Here is a 15,573-nt window from a genome sequence, read left to right on the forward strand (position 1 = left end):
TGAAGGTGAACAACTGAGACACCACAGAAATGTTTACCTCAGAAGATAAAATCTAGTGAACTCACCATTCACCTATACACAGGTTACTGTTTCTCAACGAAGATTTAGGCAGCAGCAAGGAGGGTAATCTAAACATCCAACCACACTGAGCATCCCGGGAGGAGGGGAATCACACATTCCTCCCCTAGATATCCAGCCTAGCTCAAGGCCTGTGGCATAACAACCCCTCAGTAAATGTTTGTTGAACAGACACTGAATCACCATGGCAAAAGGAAAACTGCAGGTCTCTCATAGGAATATGAATTCTACTTGGGCTTTGGAATGCAATGCGGGACATAAAAATATATAAGGTATGGGGCTTCCCTGGTGGCGCAGTGGTTGGGAGTCCGCCTGCCGATGCAGGGGACACGGGTTCGTGCCCCGGTCCGGGAAGATCCCACATGCCGCGGAGCGGCTGGGCCCGTGAGCCATGGCCGCTGAGCCTGTGCGTCCGGAGCCTGTGCTCCGCAACGGGAGAGGCCACAACAGTGAGAGGCCCACGTACCGCAAAAAAAAAAAAAAAAAAGAGGCTGGCATAGAGTGAGGATCTAATAAATGTTAGCTGTTTTTTGTTGTTTTTATCTTGGAACATTTTTGATTTATCCTTAACCAAATATGTTTTGCTCAGCGGCAAGCCCGAGAGATGGGGTAGGGGGGTGGGGGGATGGTTTAAAACTAGGCAGAAACTTGAGTCTTTGTCCCCCAAACTTGAACTCTTCAAAGGTCCACCAAAGGCGTGTGTAAGAGATCTCAATATCTATGTTCCAAGGGAGATAAGAAAACAGCCATAATAATGTGCTGGGCTATTTTCCCTTTGAGGAAATGGTCCACTCGTTCAGAAATGTGCTCTGCCCCATAAATATATATGAGGGAGGGAACTGCTAGTCTTTCAGTTCCTCTCCAGAAGGAAGGCCTGGGCACCCAAGTCAGAGACATGCACACCTGATGAGGATTCCAGTCGCTGTCAAAGATGACCACGGTATCAGCTGCCTGGAGATTTAAGCCCAGGCCTCCAGCTCTTGTGCTCAGCAAGAAAATGAAATACTGGGACCCAGGTTCGTTGAATTTCTTCAGCAAAGCAGCACGATCTTCAGACTTGGTGGTGCCTGAGGGGATAAGAAAAATAAATTTGACAATTAACTCCTGTCTGAAAATGTCACAGAGCTAGACAAAAAGGCCTACTTCCTTGAGAAACAGACTCAGACTCCTCTTAGTATTGGTGAGGAAATCCCCTAAGGTTTTTGCCCTTTTGAAAGGAACTTTGAACATCTTGCAATTAAAAAAAAAAAAAAAAAAGAGATAGTAAGAGACTTTTCTCTAATTAAGAAGGAATACTCTGTCTACTACTCATTGTTCTAAAATGTTGAAAAGAGTTTAAACATTCTGACTGGGCATCTGTGAAACTTACATATCCTATAACATTCTTATGTTAACCTAAAACTTGGTGGAAACATTTTCTGAATTTTTTTTTTTTTGTGGTACGCGGGCGTCTGACTGCTGTGGCCTCTCCCGCTGCGGAGCACAGGCTCCAGACGCGCAGGCTCAGCGGCCATGGCTCACGGGCCCAGCCGCTCCGCGGCATGTGGGATCCTCCCAGACCAGGGCACGAACCCGTGTCCCCTGCATCGGCAGGCGGACCCTCAACCACCACGCCACCAGGGAAGCCCCCTCTGAATTTATTTTTATGCTTGAGAACACCAAATAATTTAACACACACACACACACATGCCTAAAAGATTGATTATAATGGCTTGAAACTACTTTGCCAATAGGCTTTAGAGTGAGGACTTGTTCATGCCCAAGAGAACAGAAACAAAAGTAAATCTATTTCTACTATATTTTACCATTCAGATGGCTACTGAGCATGATCCGGCTGGTAAAAACATAAAATGTGAATGGAATATTTTTATCCTTGTTAGCAAGACTTGAAGCCAAAATAACTCAAAAAAAAAAAAAAAAGGAATCTCTCAGTTGGTTTCTCATGTTGACATTCTGCTCTGCTGAGTTATAAACTATAACCATACAAAGCAGCATGTAATACACCTGGCAATGGCTCACCCCATGGTGTCTGATGAGTCTCCAAAATAGTGAATAAGCAGAGAGTATGGAACCCCAGAGAATGATACTCACTTTTAGGGCACCAAGTACCCAGACTTGCATCCCAAATCAGCCCCTCAATCACATACAATGTATTTGTAATGTATTTACCTGGCCATTTCATGAACTGCATTGTGGAAAGGAAAAAAAACCTACCATATTCCATCTGAATATATTTCACCAGAAAAGTGTAGCTGCAGAGTTCTGAAAAAGGTCTTAGGCTGTTGGGACATGTATATGTATGTTACATGATAGTCCCTAACCACCTGCTGTACAAATATTATTTCTACATGGTGTTCTTTTTTTAACGATGAAAATATACTGGCAATTTATTTCAGAGGATTAAAACACCTAAGTGACTCCAGCTAATGGAATCGAGTTACTGTGGAGGTTCAAGTTCCCAAACATGGGGAGATCTGTTTTTCATATTAATAAAAATAGTAAGTACCCTCCTGAGGAGGGAAAAAGAACATTCCTGAATACAGCAAACGGGGATTAGAAACAAGGGGCTTTGGGAGTCCCCATTCAATGAAGCAATGTTCTTTAGAGCTCATTCTACTTTCCAAATCAGATTTCAAGTTTTGCAACCTGGTCAAATCCTGCAATGATGAATTGTAAGAATTTAGATTTGGGGGGAGGAACATGAAATGTGTTTTGTTAAATGAGGTTTCAAACACATGGTGCCCTTTTTTCTCTTATTTTCAGAATTGGCTTTCTGAGATCACGATGAACTATCTCTGTTCATGATGCTAATGGAAGACGCGTCTGGTCTATCATGAAACCATTTTGCTACATCATATGCCCAGGTGCAATGATTTTTTAAAAAAATTACTCACATAGATGACTGGTTCACATATTTACCCTCTGCCTTAAAGTGAAGGAAAAGCCAAAGAAACAAACAAAAAAAAAGCAAACACTTCCAAAATGGGGAAAGAAGGAGTTCCCAGAGATAATGGTATAGTCGTCCCTTTGTACCTATGGATTGTGCATCATCCAGGGATTCAACCAACAGTGGATCAAAAGTATTCCAAATTAAAAAAATTTGAATCAAAAGTACTCCAAATTCCAAATTCAGAATTCCAGAAAGTTCCAAAAAAGCATAATTTGAATTTGCCAAGCACCAGCAACTATTTACATAGCCTTTACATTGTATTAGGCATCATAAGTAATCTAGAGATGATTTAAAGTATATGGGAAGGGGGCTTCCCTGGTGGCGCAGTGGTTGGGAGTCTGCCTGCCGATGCAGGGGACACGGGTCCGTGCCCCGGTCCGGGAAGATCCCACATGCCGCGGAGCGGCTGGGCCCATGAGCCATGGACACTGGGCCTGCGCATCCGGAGCCTGTGCTCCGCAACAGGAGAGGCCACAGCAGTGAGAGGCCCACGTACCGCAAAAAAAAAAAAAAAACAAAAAACAAAACAAGTATATGGGAGGGTGTGCATAGATTGATTATATGCAAATACTACACTGTTTTTTTTGCTTGTTTGTTTGTTTGTTTTTTTAATTTTTGGCCATACTGCATGGCACGTGGAATCTTAGTTCCCCGACCAGGGATCAAACCTGCGCCCCCTGCATTGGAAGGCAGAGCCTTAATTACGGGACCGCCGGAGAAGTCCCACTACACTGTTTTATATCAGGGGCTTGAGCATCTGCAGATTCTGGTATTTGTGGGGTTCCTGGAACCAAGTCCCCACCTTGGATACTGAGGGATGAGGGACCAACTGTATCTATTTTCTGACATCAGGGTACAGAAACTGAGCATCTATATACTATGAGGGTAGAAGTTCACTTTTGATCCACTGAACTGAAAAATAATCAGTTAACAATTACATGCATTAAGATATAAATAAAACTAATTAGTGCATATGCCTACTTGGGATGAAATAACCCTAAATGAAAAACAAAGCACTGAAAAACAAAAGGGATATCAAAATTATCTGGTCAAAAGAGTTTTTAGGCCCTATGCCAGACACCTCAAGCAAACAGATGGACCATATTATCTGGTGTGTATTAAAATTGTATATGTAGCTTGGAACTTGACAAATTATAAAGCCAGGAAAAAATAGGATTGAATCACTTTTCATGCAAAGCTATGGCATTTCTTATTACAAGGTTCAGCGTTTGCTGGGTTACCATTTCCATTAGTCAAAGGTTCTCCAAGCCAAGATCTCTGCTGTTCATCAGCAATCGTTGGGACACTGCTCAAGGAGAGTCAAACTACCGTGTCAGGGTTTAGCCCCAGCCAAAGAAATGCTGTTTGTAGGTGGGTACAGGATTTAAAGTGTATCAAGTCCACGTTCTTATAGGCTTTAATGTAGAACATAACCAAGCATACAATTAATAATAAGGGCAACTGTGATGAAAACTGCAGATTTTGCCAGAAGGAACACACTGCCTGGCTTTCATGATTACTCACTTTAACTTAGTTTCAGCTGCTTTTGGAAAATGTTGTCTTCTGGGATGTAACTTCATCACTTGCTCTCACTCAAAAATCATTTCCAGTGAAAACAAAGACTATAATGGAATCGTAGTTAAATCTATTCATGCAACCATAATCTCTGCAGAAAAAAAATCTACTTAACTGTCGTCAAATTTTTTTTCCCCTGAGGTCAAAAATCTGGGACATCAAATTCAGCAATGAAAATCTGAAGTCATTTTAACAACTGGGTTAAGGGGGTGTAGTCAGAGGGTGGTACAGCTGGCAGTGTGTGTACCAATTTATCCATGTGTATGTCGACTGTTTGCCATCAATTCTCTCCAACCTCACAACAAATGGCTGCTGTTTCTTCCAGGTAGAAGCCCATGCAGCCTTCTCAATGACATCTGTTACACTTAATGGAACTTGCTTACTTGCCTCCTCCAACCTAACGGTAAGGCCTTTGATGGTAGGATCAGTGAGTAGCACATTCTCTTGAAATGGCCTGGTCATTTTCAATCAACCAACTTACAGTTTTTGAATTCAGTTCAAAATCAGTCTTCAAATGTCTCTAGGAAAGCAACATTTTCAGAGATGGAATAAATCTTGCTGGATTTGCTAAAACTGATTCTAAACGAATTTTGAATCAGAGACATCTAAGTTAAACTTGATTTCACCATTTGCTTCATGTGTAACCTATGGCAAGTTAACTCATCTCTCTAAACCTCTGTTTTCGCATCTGTTAAATGGGATCATATTCGTACCTGGTAAGAAGGGGATAACAGAAGCTTGTTTGTTGAGAAAATTAAATTAATAATGCATATGAAGTGCTTAGCCTGGCATCCCACATGTAGTAGGTCTTCCATAAACATTAGCTTTTATGACTATTATGATTAATAACAATAAGGACAGCAACCAACAGAATATTAAAGATACTCTCTTGGGACTTCCCTGGTGGCACAGTGGTTAAGAATCCGCCTGCCAATGCAGGGGACACGGGGTCGAGCCCTGCTCCGGGAAGATCCCACATGCCTCGGAGCAACTAAGCCCGTGTGCCACAACTACTGAGCCTGCGCTCTAGAGCCCACGAACCACAACTACTGAAGCCCAGGCGCCTAGAGTCCGAGCTCGGCAACAAGAGAAGCCACCGCAATGAGAAGCCCGTGCACCGCAACGAAGAGTAGTCCCCGCTCACCGCAACTACAGGAAGCCCGCGCACAGCAATGGAGACTCAACGCAGCCAAAACATTTTAAAAAATTAAATAAAAATAGACACTCTCTCAAGCTGGCAAGAACACATTAGAGGGATTTGTTTCAAGGAAATCACTTCTTGCCAGTTTCCCAGACTCGAACATTCCAAGGTCACAGTCCCAAGAGAGCTGAGATTCCAAACGAAATGCCACAGAGTAGTGAACAACAGTTCTACAGGACACCTGTGGGGGGCTGTACATCCAGGGAAAATAGAGCTGGCTGCTGCCCCCCTCACTCAAGCAGCAGTGAAGGAGGGCTTGCCTTTCAAAGGAAGAATGCTGACGGAAGGCTGAACTTACCCCTCACAGAGAGGGAGGAACCAATGCATCAGGTCAGAAGATGAGACACAAGGCAGATTTGCCAAAAGACAGACTGTGGTTGATGTAACTGTGTCATGAATTTAGAATTAACATTGACTTAACCATTCTTCTGTTTTCAGTGACTTTAAGGAGGAGAGGCAAAAAGACTTTAAAAAAATCAAGTCTGTCAGAGGTATAATTAATTTAAAAGTTAAAAAGGCCCTAAGAGGTACACCATATAGAGAATTCACTTAAAAACTTAAGTAAGAGGGCTTCCCTGGTGGCGCAGTGGTTGAGAGTCCACCTGCCAATGCAGGGGACACGGGTTCGTGCCCAGGTCCGGGAAGATCCCACATGCCACGGAGTGGCTAGGCCCGTAAGCCATGGCCGCTGAGCCTGCGTGTCCAGAGCCTGTGCTCCGCAACGGGAGAGGCCACAGCAGTGAGACCCCCATGTACCGCAAAAAAACAAAAAAACCCCAAAAAAAACAAAACAAAAAAACCCTCAAGTAAGAGAACATATGGCAGGTCCGAGGTTGGTAAATATCCAGTTATACCTAATTCATGACAAAAGGGGGAGAAAATGTTGGACTGAAAATAAAACAACACCTTTTAATGGAACATAAACTTTAAATTTCCCATTTGACAATAACTTGAATATTGCATTGGATAAAAGTTGGTATTAGTAACACCATGCAGGAATTCAACACCAGCCTGGCTGTAAATCAGCTCCTATCCCTACTTACTACTCTTTGAAAATGTTACTCCCTGCCATAGTATGAAAATTTTGATATCTTTAATCTCTGAAATGCTAGAGCTGCCACCCAAATCATATAGCAATTTAGGAAGTATCACTAAATTCGTACTTTCTTCCATTCATATTTTCTGACTAATTTTTTAAGGACGTGGTATTTAAATTTCACTCTTAAAATCAGGCCAATATTCTACATAGTTTGTAAAATCCAGGAAACAGTGAAGCCCTATCTCTTAACGTAGCATGTAGATATGTTCTATTTAGAAAAAGAGAGAAGCTTTAACGATAGATATAATCTTAAATGAACTACAACAGTGTCACTGAAGAAAGGAGTCATAGCCTTTATCCCCTTAAAGTATGCCTTCACAGAGAAAGCTAAAGGCTTATCAAAATATTCTGTATGGTGCACAGGTAACAGACAAGGAGAGTGTTTAAATTTTAGTTTAGTTTGGTTTATTTTAATTGTGGTACTTATAAGTGATTCTAAGTCCATTTGTATTGGTTTGGATGTGGGATAAACAGCAGCACAAATAATTTCAGCTTATTTTAAGCTGGAGGATATAAAGACTGCTGTCTAGAGAAGCTGCACCCCACCCTGCTAGTTAATTCTTCAAGAATTTTACCCCTCCTTTTGGCTGAGATGGGAATTGGATCTGAGTGCTCATTATCCCTGCACTCTGGGCTGTGTGGCTTCAGAGCCTCATTCCTTACACGCTTACCATCAAGGCGCAGGTAAAGGAAGTTCCGAAAAGCAAAGTAATCCTCCATGATGGTCATGAGAGACGTCATCTGGCAGAAAAGCAGCACGCGGTGATTAGTCGCTCTCAATTTTGGCAGAATACGATCAAGTAGCTCAAACTTTCCTGAGGCCCGATACAGCTCAGCCCTGAACCCAAAAATGCAAAACAAGAAGACAGTATTACTGCTGTCTTCTTGAAGGATCCAGTAGAGCTTTGCTTTTCATATAGTGCCTTGTGCATAGTAAACATTTAGTAAATAACTACAGAATGAATGAATGGATGAATGAATGAGGGAATGAGTATCCACTCCAAAGCAACTGAGACTACTGCATGGAAAAAATAAAATATATTTCTAGAAAACCCATAAAAAGTATATTATATACTATAGGTATGATGACAGTTTCTAGAAAGAAAAGGAAACCTAATACTTTGACTCTCTCAACTCTCTCTCCCTCTGTCTTTCCTACACACGCATATATGTGTATGTTGTCATTTCCTTAAATCCCTACTTATTAAGTACATAAAATTACTAATTTAGGGCACTTAAGATTCATTGAAATACTTAGTGAGCACCTACTATGTGCCAAGCATACTGCTGGGCATGTGTATAAGCAAAATAGAATCCCTGCCTTCCAAATGGGTAATTAACAACTTCTGATAAGTCCTAAAAAGAAAAATAGCAAGTTGCTATGAGCGCTCATAGCAACATGTGATATCTTCTTTACATTAGAGCAGTGCTTGGACAAACATCAGCCCCTGGACTGCTGTCTGTTTTTGTAAATAAAGTTTTATTGGAACACAGCCAGGCTCACTCATTTCTGTTTGCCTATGGAGTGCTTTCAAGCTACCATGGCAAAGCTGAGCAGGTGCAACAGAGACATTTTGGCCAGCAAAGGTGCAAACATTTGAGATTTGGCCCTTTGCAGAAAAGAATTTGGCAGCCACTGGTTTAGAGCATCAAAGGTGACCCGCTAAAGAGCTAACAGTTTAGCTAAAACCTGAAATAAAGAGCAAAAGGCAGCCAGGTGAAAAAGGTGGGCTTAGGAGTGGAGAGGAGGAGATTCCCGGAAGCGGAAAGAGTATGTGCAAAGGCCCTGAGGAGTAAAAGAGCCTGGTGAGTCTAAAGAATTGAAAAAATGGTGTGTGTGGCTTAAGCTTAAGTCGGGGGGCAGAGGGGGATGCTGGGAGATGAGAGCAGAGATGAAGAGGGTGGGAGGGGGGACAGATTCTGTAGGGCTCTATTAGTTTTAGTTTTAAGTGCAACAGAAAGCCAATGATGGGTTTTAAACAGGGGGGTGACGAGATATGACATCTTTTTAAAAGATCACCATGTACACTGTGAAGAATGGATTGGGGAGGGGACACAATCCTGGCTTACATAGAAATTCACATTAAAAATACGATGATAGAGTGCTGTCAGATAGAGAAGAATGTTAGTGAGTTAAAGTAGAGTTTTTCTCCTCCACAAGAAACCACTCTCCTCTTTATCAACAGGGATGTGTCATATTATTAAAACTTAGTTGTAGGGGTGATGTTGGTGGGAAAACTCCCCAGTGCATGTGCAGTCTAGTCTATAATACTGAAATGTATCATTGGTAGTTGATTTTATGACACATAGAACAGACATTTTCAAGTGTAAGTCTTCCCAACATCCATCCCCTACTCTGAGACTGTCCTCCAAACACCCCCTGAGGCCATGTTTTCAATATGCAACCCTGGCCAACCTGATGGCACCAGGAGTGAACAAAGGACCAAGAGAAAAGGAGAAAAGGAGAAAAGGAGAAAAGGAAAGATAAAGGAGAGCCTGGTGGCATTGGTTTGGATGGCTTCCAATTCCTGGATCTTAGTCCAGCAACACAGACTGCACTTGGGATCCAAGAATTGACCCCTTTATCCTAATAATAAAAATTTCCCTGGTACCACACAAGCAAAACAGAGACTTTCTATTAATGCAACATTCTGTTTTGTTGTGTTGCAGGCATGCATCTCTTCAATGTCCACTGCGAATGAAAAATTATTCTTATACAGACCATAGGCTAACAAATTACTGTCAAGGTGTATATATGCATAGCAGATGAGACATTTTCCTCTCATACACGTTCATGTTAAATATCGACTTGAGACTTCGTATGGTAAATTTGCTTTGAGCTCAAGCTACACTATTGGTTATAAGAACCCTTTGAAGCTCTGACAACGTTTTTAGAACACTAGGGCACTGTTAAGTCTATTAAAGGAGATCTATGTCCTTTGAATAGCCACTTGCTCAAGGCATGTAGTAATTCATGCCAGTAAAGTAAAAGGGAATGCTGATATCATTTTGGTTAACAACTTCTGTACCCTCTGCTGAGGAGAGAGGAGGGCTGAGGAGGCTGGCAGTATGTATTTGTGTGATAGGAAACACTTCAGAGAGAAAAGTTAGGGAGGACCAACAAACTATGTTTTGGAAGAAAAAAAAATTAAGATTTACCCATTGATGACCCCATTTGAATAGCCCAGGTGTTCAGCAAAGGATTCCTTTAAAAGAGAGAGAAGAAAATGATTCTAAAAAACGGATCTGTAATTATTAACTTAATGATTATCCTATTAGTGAGGTTATCCTATCTATTTCTAGAGCACAGTTAAATAAAATAATGAATAAGTAAGAAAACACTCGTTATACAATGAACCAGAAACCCAAAGTCTTGGAATTCAGACTATAGTTCTGCCAGAAATATATCCCGTAAGTCTGCAAGTCTCTAGACTCTCATACTGAGATGACAGGGCTAGTTCACTCATCAAACAGTGATTAAGTGTTGACTGGCCCAGGGCTGTGGTAGGCAGGTACTGGGAATCTGGAAAAAAATGAAGTAGCTACCCCAAGGAGCTTAGAGTCTAGACTAGAGGAGGAGCTTCCTACAAGCAAATCAAGATTAATATATACACATAAATACACTGTTGGAAATATTTAACAGTAAAAGTAATGATTATTTATGTACTACATACTGTAAACCTTAGTTTGGTGGAATCCTAACATCCCTTCCATACTGTGTTTTTCTGTATTATAAATAAGGCTCTAAACATATACCACCCCTCAGGTGACCAGCTTCCACTTTTAAAACACAGAACTTAATTACAGAATTCCCTCCTCACTGACTCTGTGGAAGAAATAAGTTGCTGCTCTCCATGTGATTTTCGCATTCCTTCTTTGTGGGAAGGGAGACCATCTGTGGGGAGGAGAGCACGTCACACCTTCACATCAACCAGCAGCTGTCTCCCTTCTCTGCTCCCCTTCCTTCCCAGCTCACTGAAGCTTTCCTCCAAGGGGACCAGATCTTCCCTTTGGGCTTTGCTCCCATACATAATCATTTATGGTAGGCTCAGCCCCTCTGGATGCTGCCCTGCCGGCAAAGTTAACGCCAATGGGCCTCAGCTAAAAACCCTACCTTGACTCCAAGCCTACCCTTTCATCTCTACAGGTGCCACTCCTGACTAGAGATTTAGGCCTCATCCGTCTCTCAGATGGTATGTGTTGATAGATGGTGATAAAGTCAGGTAACAGCAGCATTTTAAAAACACTGCTTTCATTTCTCTGGCTTGAAGATCCCCAGGGAGGCAGTGAGCCCAATCCAGAGACCAGGTTTCTAGTATGAAGTAGTATGAACAAAGGGTGTGTAAGCAAACAAAATGAAGACAAAAGCAAAATGCACACACCATCTCTGGTTCACAACTGTGATACCTTTGTAAATAACTGTGGGTCTCATTTCCAGGAATGGGCTCCTGAAATTTTTTTTTTTTTTTTGCAGTACGCGGGCCTCTCACTGTTGTGGCCTCTCCTGTTGCGGAGCACAGGCTCCAGATGCGCAGGCTCAGTGGTCATGGCCCACGGGCCCAGCCGCTCCGCGGCACGTGGGATCTTCCCGGACTGGGGCACGAACCCGTGTCCCCTGCATCGGCAGGCAGACTCTCAACCACTGCGCCACCAGGGAAGCCCACTGAAAGTTTTTTACATTAAAAAAACTGCAAATCAAAGTCTGTCTTTCTACTGACTGCTACTTAACATGTCAATGTGCAGGCAAAGGAGGACATGTTACTTAGACTTAGCTTCTTTGATTGCCCCCCACTCCCCTCCCCAGGTGCTCCAGACAGAAGCTTGACATCCTCTCCCTTCCTGACATGGCCCAGTGTGTCTCAAAGGTTCATTTTGGTACGATAACCAAAATGAAGTTCAGATTGACATCTAATTTTCATAATTTCTAAGTCCTCAAACTCCTCTATACTTTTACACAGTAAATATCTTAAAATTATTTTTAGGAAAAATAAGATGGTGACTAACTCATGGATACCTTACAGCCCATTTATCACATTAGTGGTTTACCAGACACTTCATATGCTATTTTTTTTAAAGTTTATCCTCCTGCCAGTCCTATAATCTGTTACCATCTGATGACAAGTCAAGTAGCTATGAGTGACTTACACCAAGTCACAGTTAAAAGTGACCTGGGGTATAGACTTATTACCACACAGTGGATTCTCCTACTATGCATCTAAATAGGCTTGTTGATGGGACCTTCCCCCTCCCTCCCTCCCTCCCTTTCTTCCTTCTTTCTTTTCTTCCTTCCTTCCTTTTACTGTTGTTGCTGTTGTCATTTTACTTATATCGAGGGCTTTTTACTCTATAAAGGAAGGGTTGCCTGTCCCTAAGGCAACAACAGTGTCAGGAGTTTTTCTAACTTCCCACCACAGGTGGGATAGGACTCCAGGACAGGGACAGAGGTGCAATATATACTGCCACCTAACAAGCGCAATTACCAAAAACAAGGAAGAAAAAAATAATCTTCAAAGTCAAGAATATTTCAGTCTCATTTCCAGGAATATGCTCCTGAAAGTTAAATTCCTAGAACCTTCTATTTATTTGTTAATAAGCTGGTGCCGACACGGAGCCTGCAGTGACTTGCCCCATGCCTCCTGCTCATCTGTAGTGGAAAGTAAGCAGTGCCCTGGCAAATAATTGCCGCCAGGACCATATGCATCTGCGGCCACATTGAAAAGTGGAGGCTACAATTGTGGCTCCTTTTCCTTCCTGCTCAAGTCAATGGCTCCTACTGGGGTGAAACTGTCAATTTAGGAAACTCATTCACATGTAGCGAACAGGGCAGAATATGTCCTCTCCCCTAAAAATAGCTTCCTAGAGACCAGAGCCTCAGGATAAAAGCCTGTATCTACACTGTCATGCAAGAGGCCAGAAAGGAAAAAATACAAATCTAAGTAACAGAGTAAAAAGTCAGTGACTTTTACAGAGAACATCTTTCTGTTCAATGAGTATAAATACATTATTTTAATATTTTTTCACAGAATCCTTCTGAGGAAGCTGGAGGTATTTATCATTATCTTCCATTTCAGAGCTCCCACTAGAACAAGGCAATTCACAGCACCTACCCAAACCCACGTAATGAGCCATAGCTTACAGCATTTTCTCACTACTTGAAACTCCTGGTTATAAAATTCCAGATGCTCAAGGGTCTGGTGCCAATAAGAATCCATAACCAGAAAATTCACGTTTGTTAATTCTGCTCTTCAAGCTATCAGACCGTGTTGTTTCAACTTCCAGGCGTTTTAACCCTCTTTTATTTTTTATTAAAAAAATTGTCTGTGTAGTATTAGTAGGAATAGCACAGGAAGGATCAGGGTCACGACAGAGAACGTAGACTTACCTCAATGTGCTGAAACATATATGGGTGATTGCAGATTTTTCTCAACTGCATGATAGTGTTCATAAGTGTCTTAGCGCCTCCTTTTCCCTAAGAAAAGAGTAGAGAAGAGTGAAAATAGAAGTTATTAATTGATCAGGTATTTCCCATTAAAAAAAAAATAGGCTTGGGCTTCCCTGGTGGCGCAGTGGTTGAGAGTCCGCCTGCTGATGCAGGGGACGCGGGTTCGTGCCCCGGTCTGGGAAGATCCCACATGCCGCGGAGCGGCTGGGCCCGTGAGCCATGGCCGCTGAGCCTGTGCATCCGGAGCCTGTGCTCCGCAACGGGAGAGGCCATGGCAGTGAGAGGCCCGCGTACCACAAAAAAAAAAAAAATAGGCTTCTATAGAAACAGCAAAGGACCATAGGTCTTCTCAGTAACCTACACCGCTTGTGGCCCAAAGTTCCTGTTACTATTACATAGTTGTTTCTGAATTAGATATAACATCTTCCTTGTGACTAACTTATCCTAGAGGAGGGAATTATGCCCCGTGGATGGCTTTGAGAAGTAACTGTCTATTCACTAGGATTCACAGCTGTCTATTCCTTAGAAGCATGGAACAGATGCCCAGGAAATGAAACTGGATTGTGAAACCTTCTATAATGCCACCACACCCTTAGGCAGATATATTCCGTGCAGAACTGACATGAGCATAGCTAACTATTTTGGTGATATGAACACCAAGATGGTGTTTGTTTCTGACTGCTCCTATGCAGTTTGCAGGTAAGAGGCTAAGAGATTTTCTTTGGCGGCAACAATAGCTCCAAAAAAAGCCCAGTAATTTGCTTCAACAAATCAGCATTAGCAGGGATGTTTCCTAGGAGTATCCAGTGTCACAGCCCCAAGACGATACATGACAGCACCTTGAGTTGTAACATCTTCCCCAACATACCTTCTTATCTTTCTCCGAACCGTCTGTGAGGAGGATCCCTTTGGCTTGCATATGGCGATACAGAATCTTCTGCAGAGCTGACATGTCACACTTGATCACATATTCAACCTGGGGAAAAAAGAACAGTAAGTAGAGCAGGAGAGAGAAGGTGCCTGTTCTAAGAAGATTGTTGAGACATGGCTGTTGGTGGCACTCCTGGAACCACAAAGGTATCTCTCTTCCCCCACTCTTGGATTCATGGAGGAGGTGGGGTGGGGTGGTGGTAGTGATGGAGAGGACCACAGTCGTCACTACTAAAGGTACCATTATACAGTAGGGACCTTCAAAAGGCTGTATGTCATTGACCATTGACACTAGGGTCATGTTTTTGGAAATTTCTTGACTTGTTCCATATTTGAGAGAGAGAGAGAGAGAGAGAGAGAGAGAGAGAGGCTGGCAAACTGTTCAAATTCAAAGATGTTCCACACAGAGTATTTTCTTTTCTTTTTTTTAATAGTATTTCCTCTGCTTCCCACCTATACCTCCTTTCCTATGAACAGAACAGTATTAGGAAAAACAGTGCTTGGCCAATAACCTCTCATTTTGTTTGGAAAATATTTTTAAATGGTCCTAGGTGGCTACCCCCAATACTGATCTGAAAAGGAGATTCATAAGAGCCCTAGGTTGACTATATGTAATTACCCTCTGCTTTGAAGGATGAAAGGATACTACCCTAGTGAGGATAACAAGCAAAGGAGAGAAATTAATCCACAATTGGATGCAACTTTAGGACCATATTCTTTAGAGGCAAGGCCGCATGCGCTTCCATTGTGAAATAACAGAAAAATCCAATTTAAAACAGTGAAAGGGAATTCATGTGCTGGTGGTTTCATACACACCTGCAATACTTCTGCACACTCCTAATGCACACAGTCTGCCTTGGTTATTTCCTATTATTGTTTTTCTTTCTTAAAAAAATCCCCAGAATACAAATGTGAAATTTTCATAATAAACATCAGATTAATGCCTAGAAATCTGCAGAATGTGATTAAAAGCAAATCAGCAAGCTGCCTAATGTTTAACAAACTGATTAAAAATGATCAGGTTATTTTCAGCTCTGAGGGCCAGGGCTAAGAGGTCACAGATGAAGAGAAGGTGAATATTCATTCGATTGTTGCTTTAGAAGGAACCTGTCAGGCCAGCCAGAACCGCAATTAATAGCCTATTGCTACTGGTTTTGATGCACCAAATCAGATTAGAGAAAGGTGGATTCTTCTGCAGAAAAGTTAAGAAAAGCAAGTGACCTGCCACAAACTTGTTTTAGTTTTTAATGACTTTCTTGGCCAGGGTGGAAAAAACATCTCCAAGCTTAATACATAAG

The 15,573-nt window shown here is 42.1% G+C and overlaps 1 protein-coding gene across 12 annotated transcripts in view; it reads right to left on the bottom strand.

The window, feature by feature from the left end:
• SMARCA2 (SWI/SNF related BAF chromatin remodeling complex subunit ATPase 2) overlaps positions 1 to 15,573 on the bottom strand; it is a 224,175-nt gene that overhangs the window by 87,928 nt on the left and 120,674 nt on the right. For all 12 annotated transcript variants that reach the window (XM_082632252.1, XM_082632254.1, XM_082632253.1 and 9 more), the window contains 5 exons: positions 14,214 to 14,321; positions 13,286 to 13,372; positions 10,063 to 10,109; positions 7,575 to 7,741; positions 982 to 1,145 (listed from right to left, as the gene is read on the bottom strand). In XM_082632252.1, coding sequence (XP_082488378.1) covers positions 982 to 1,145; positions 7,575 to 7,741; positions 10,063 to 10,109; positions 13,286 to 13,372; positions 14,214 to 14,321 — 573 coding nt within the window. The remainder of the gene's footprint in view (positions 1 to 981; positions 1,146 to 7,574; positions 7,742 to 10,062; positions 10,110 to 13,285; positions 13,373 to 14,213; positions 14,322 to 15,573) is intronic.

This window comes from Mesoplodon mirus (genome assembly GCF_964341445.2).
Source record: "Mesoplodon mirus genome assembly, chromosome: 1".
Lineage (NCBI taxonomy): Eukaryota > Metazoa > Chordata > Mammalia > Artiodactyla > Ziphiidae > Mesoplodon > Mesoplodon mirus.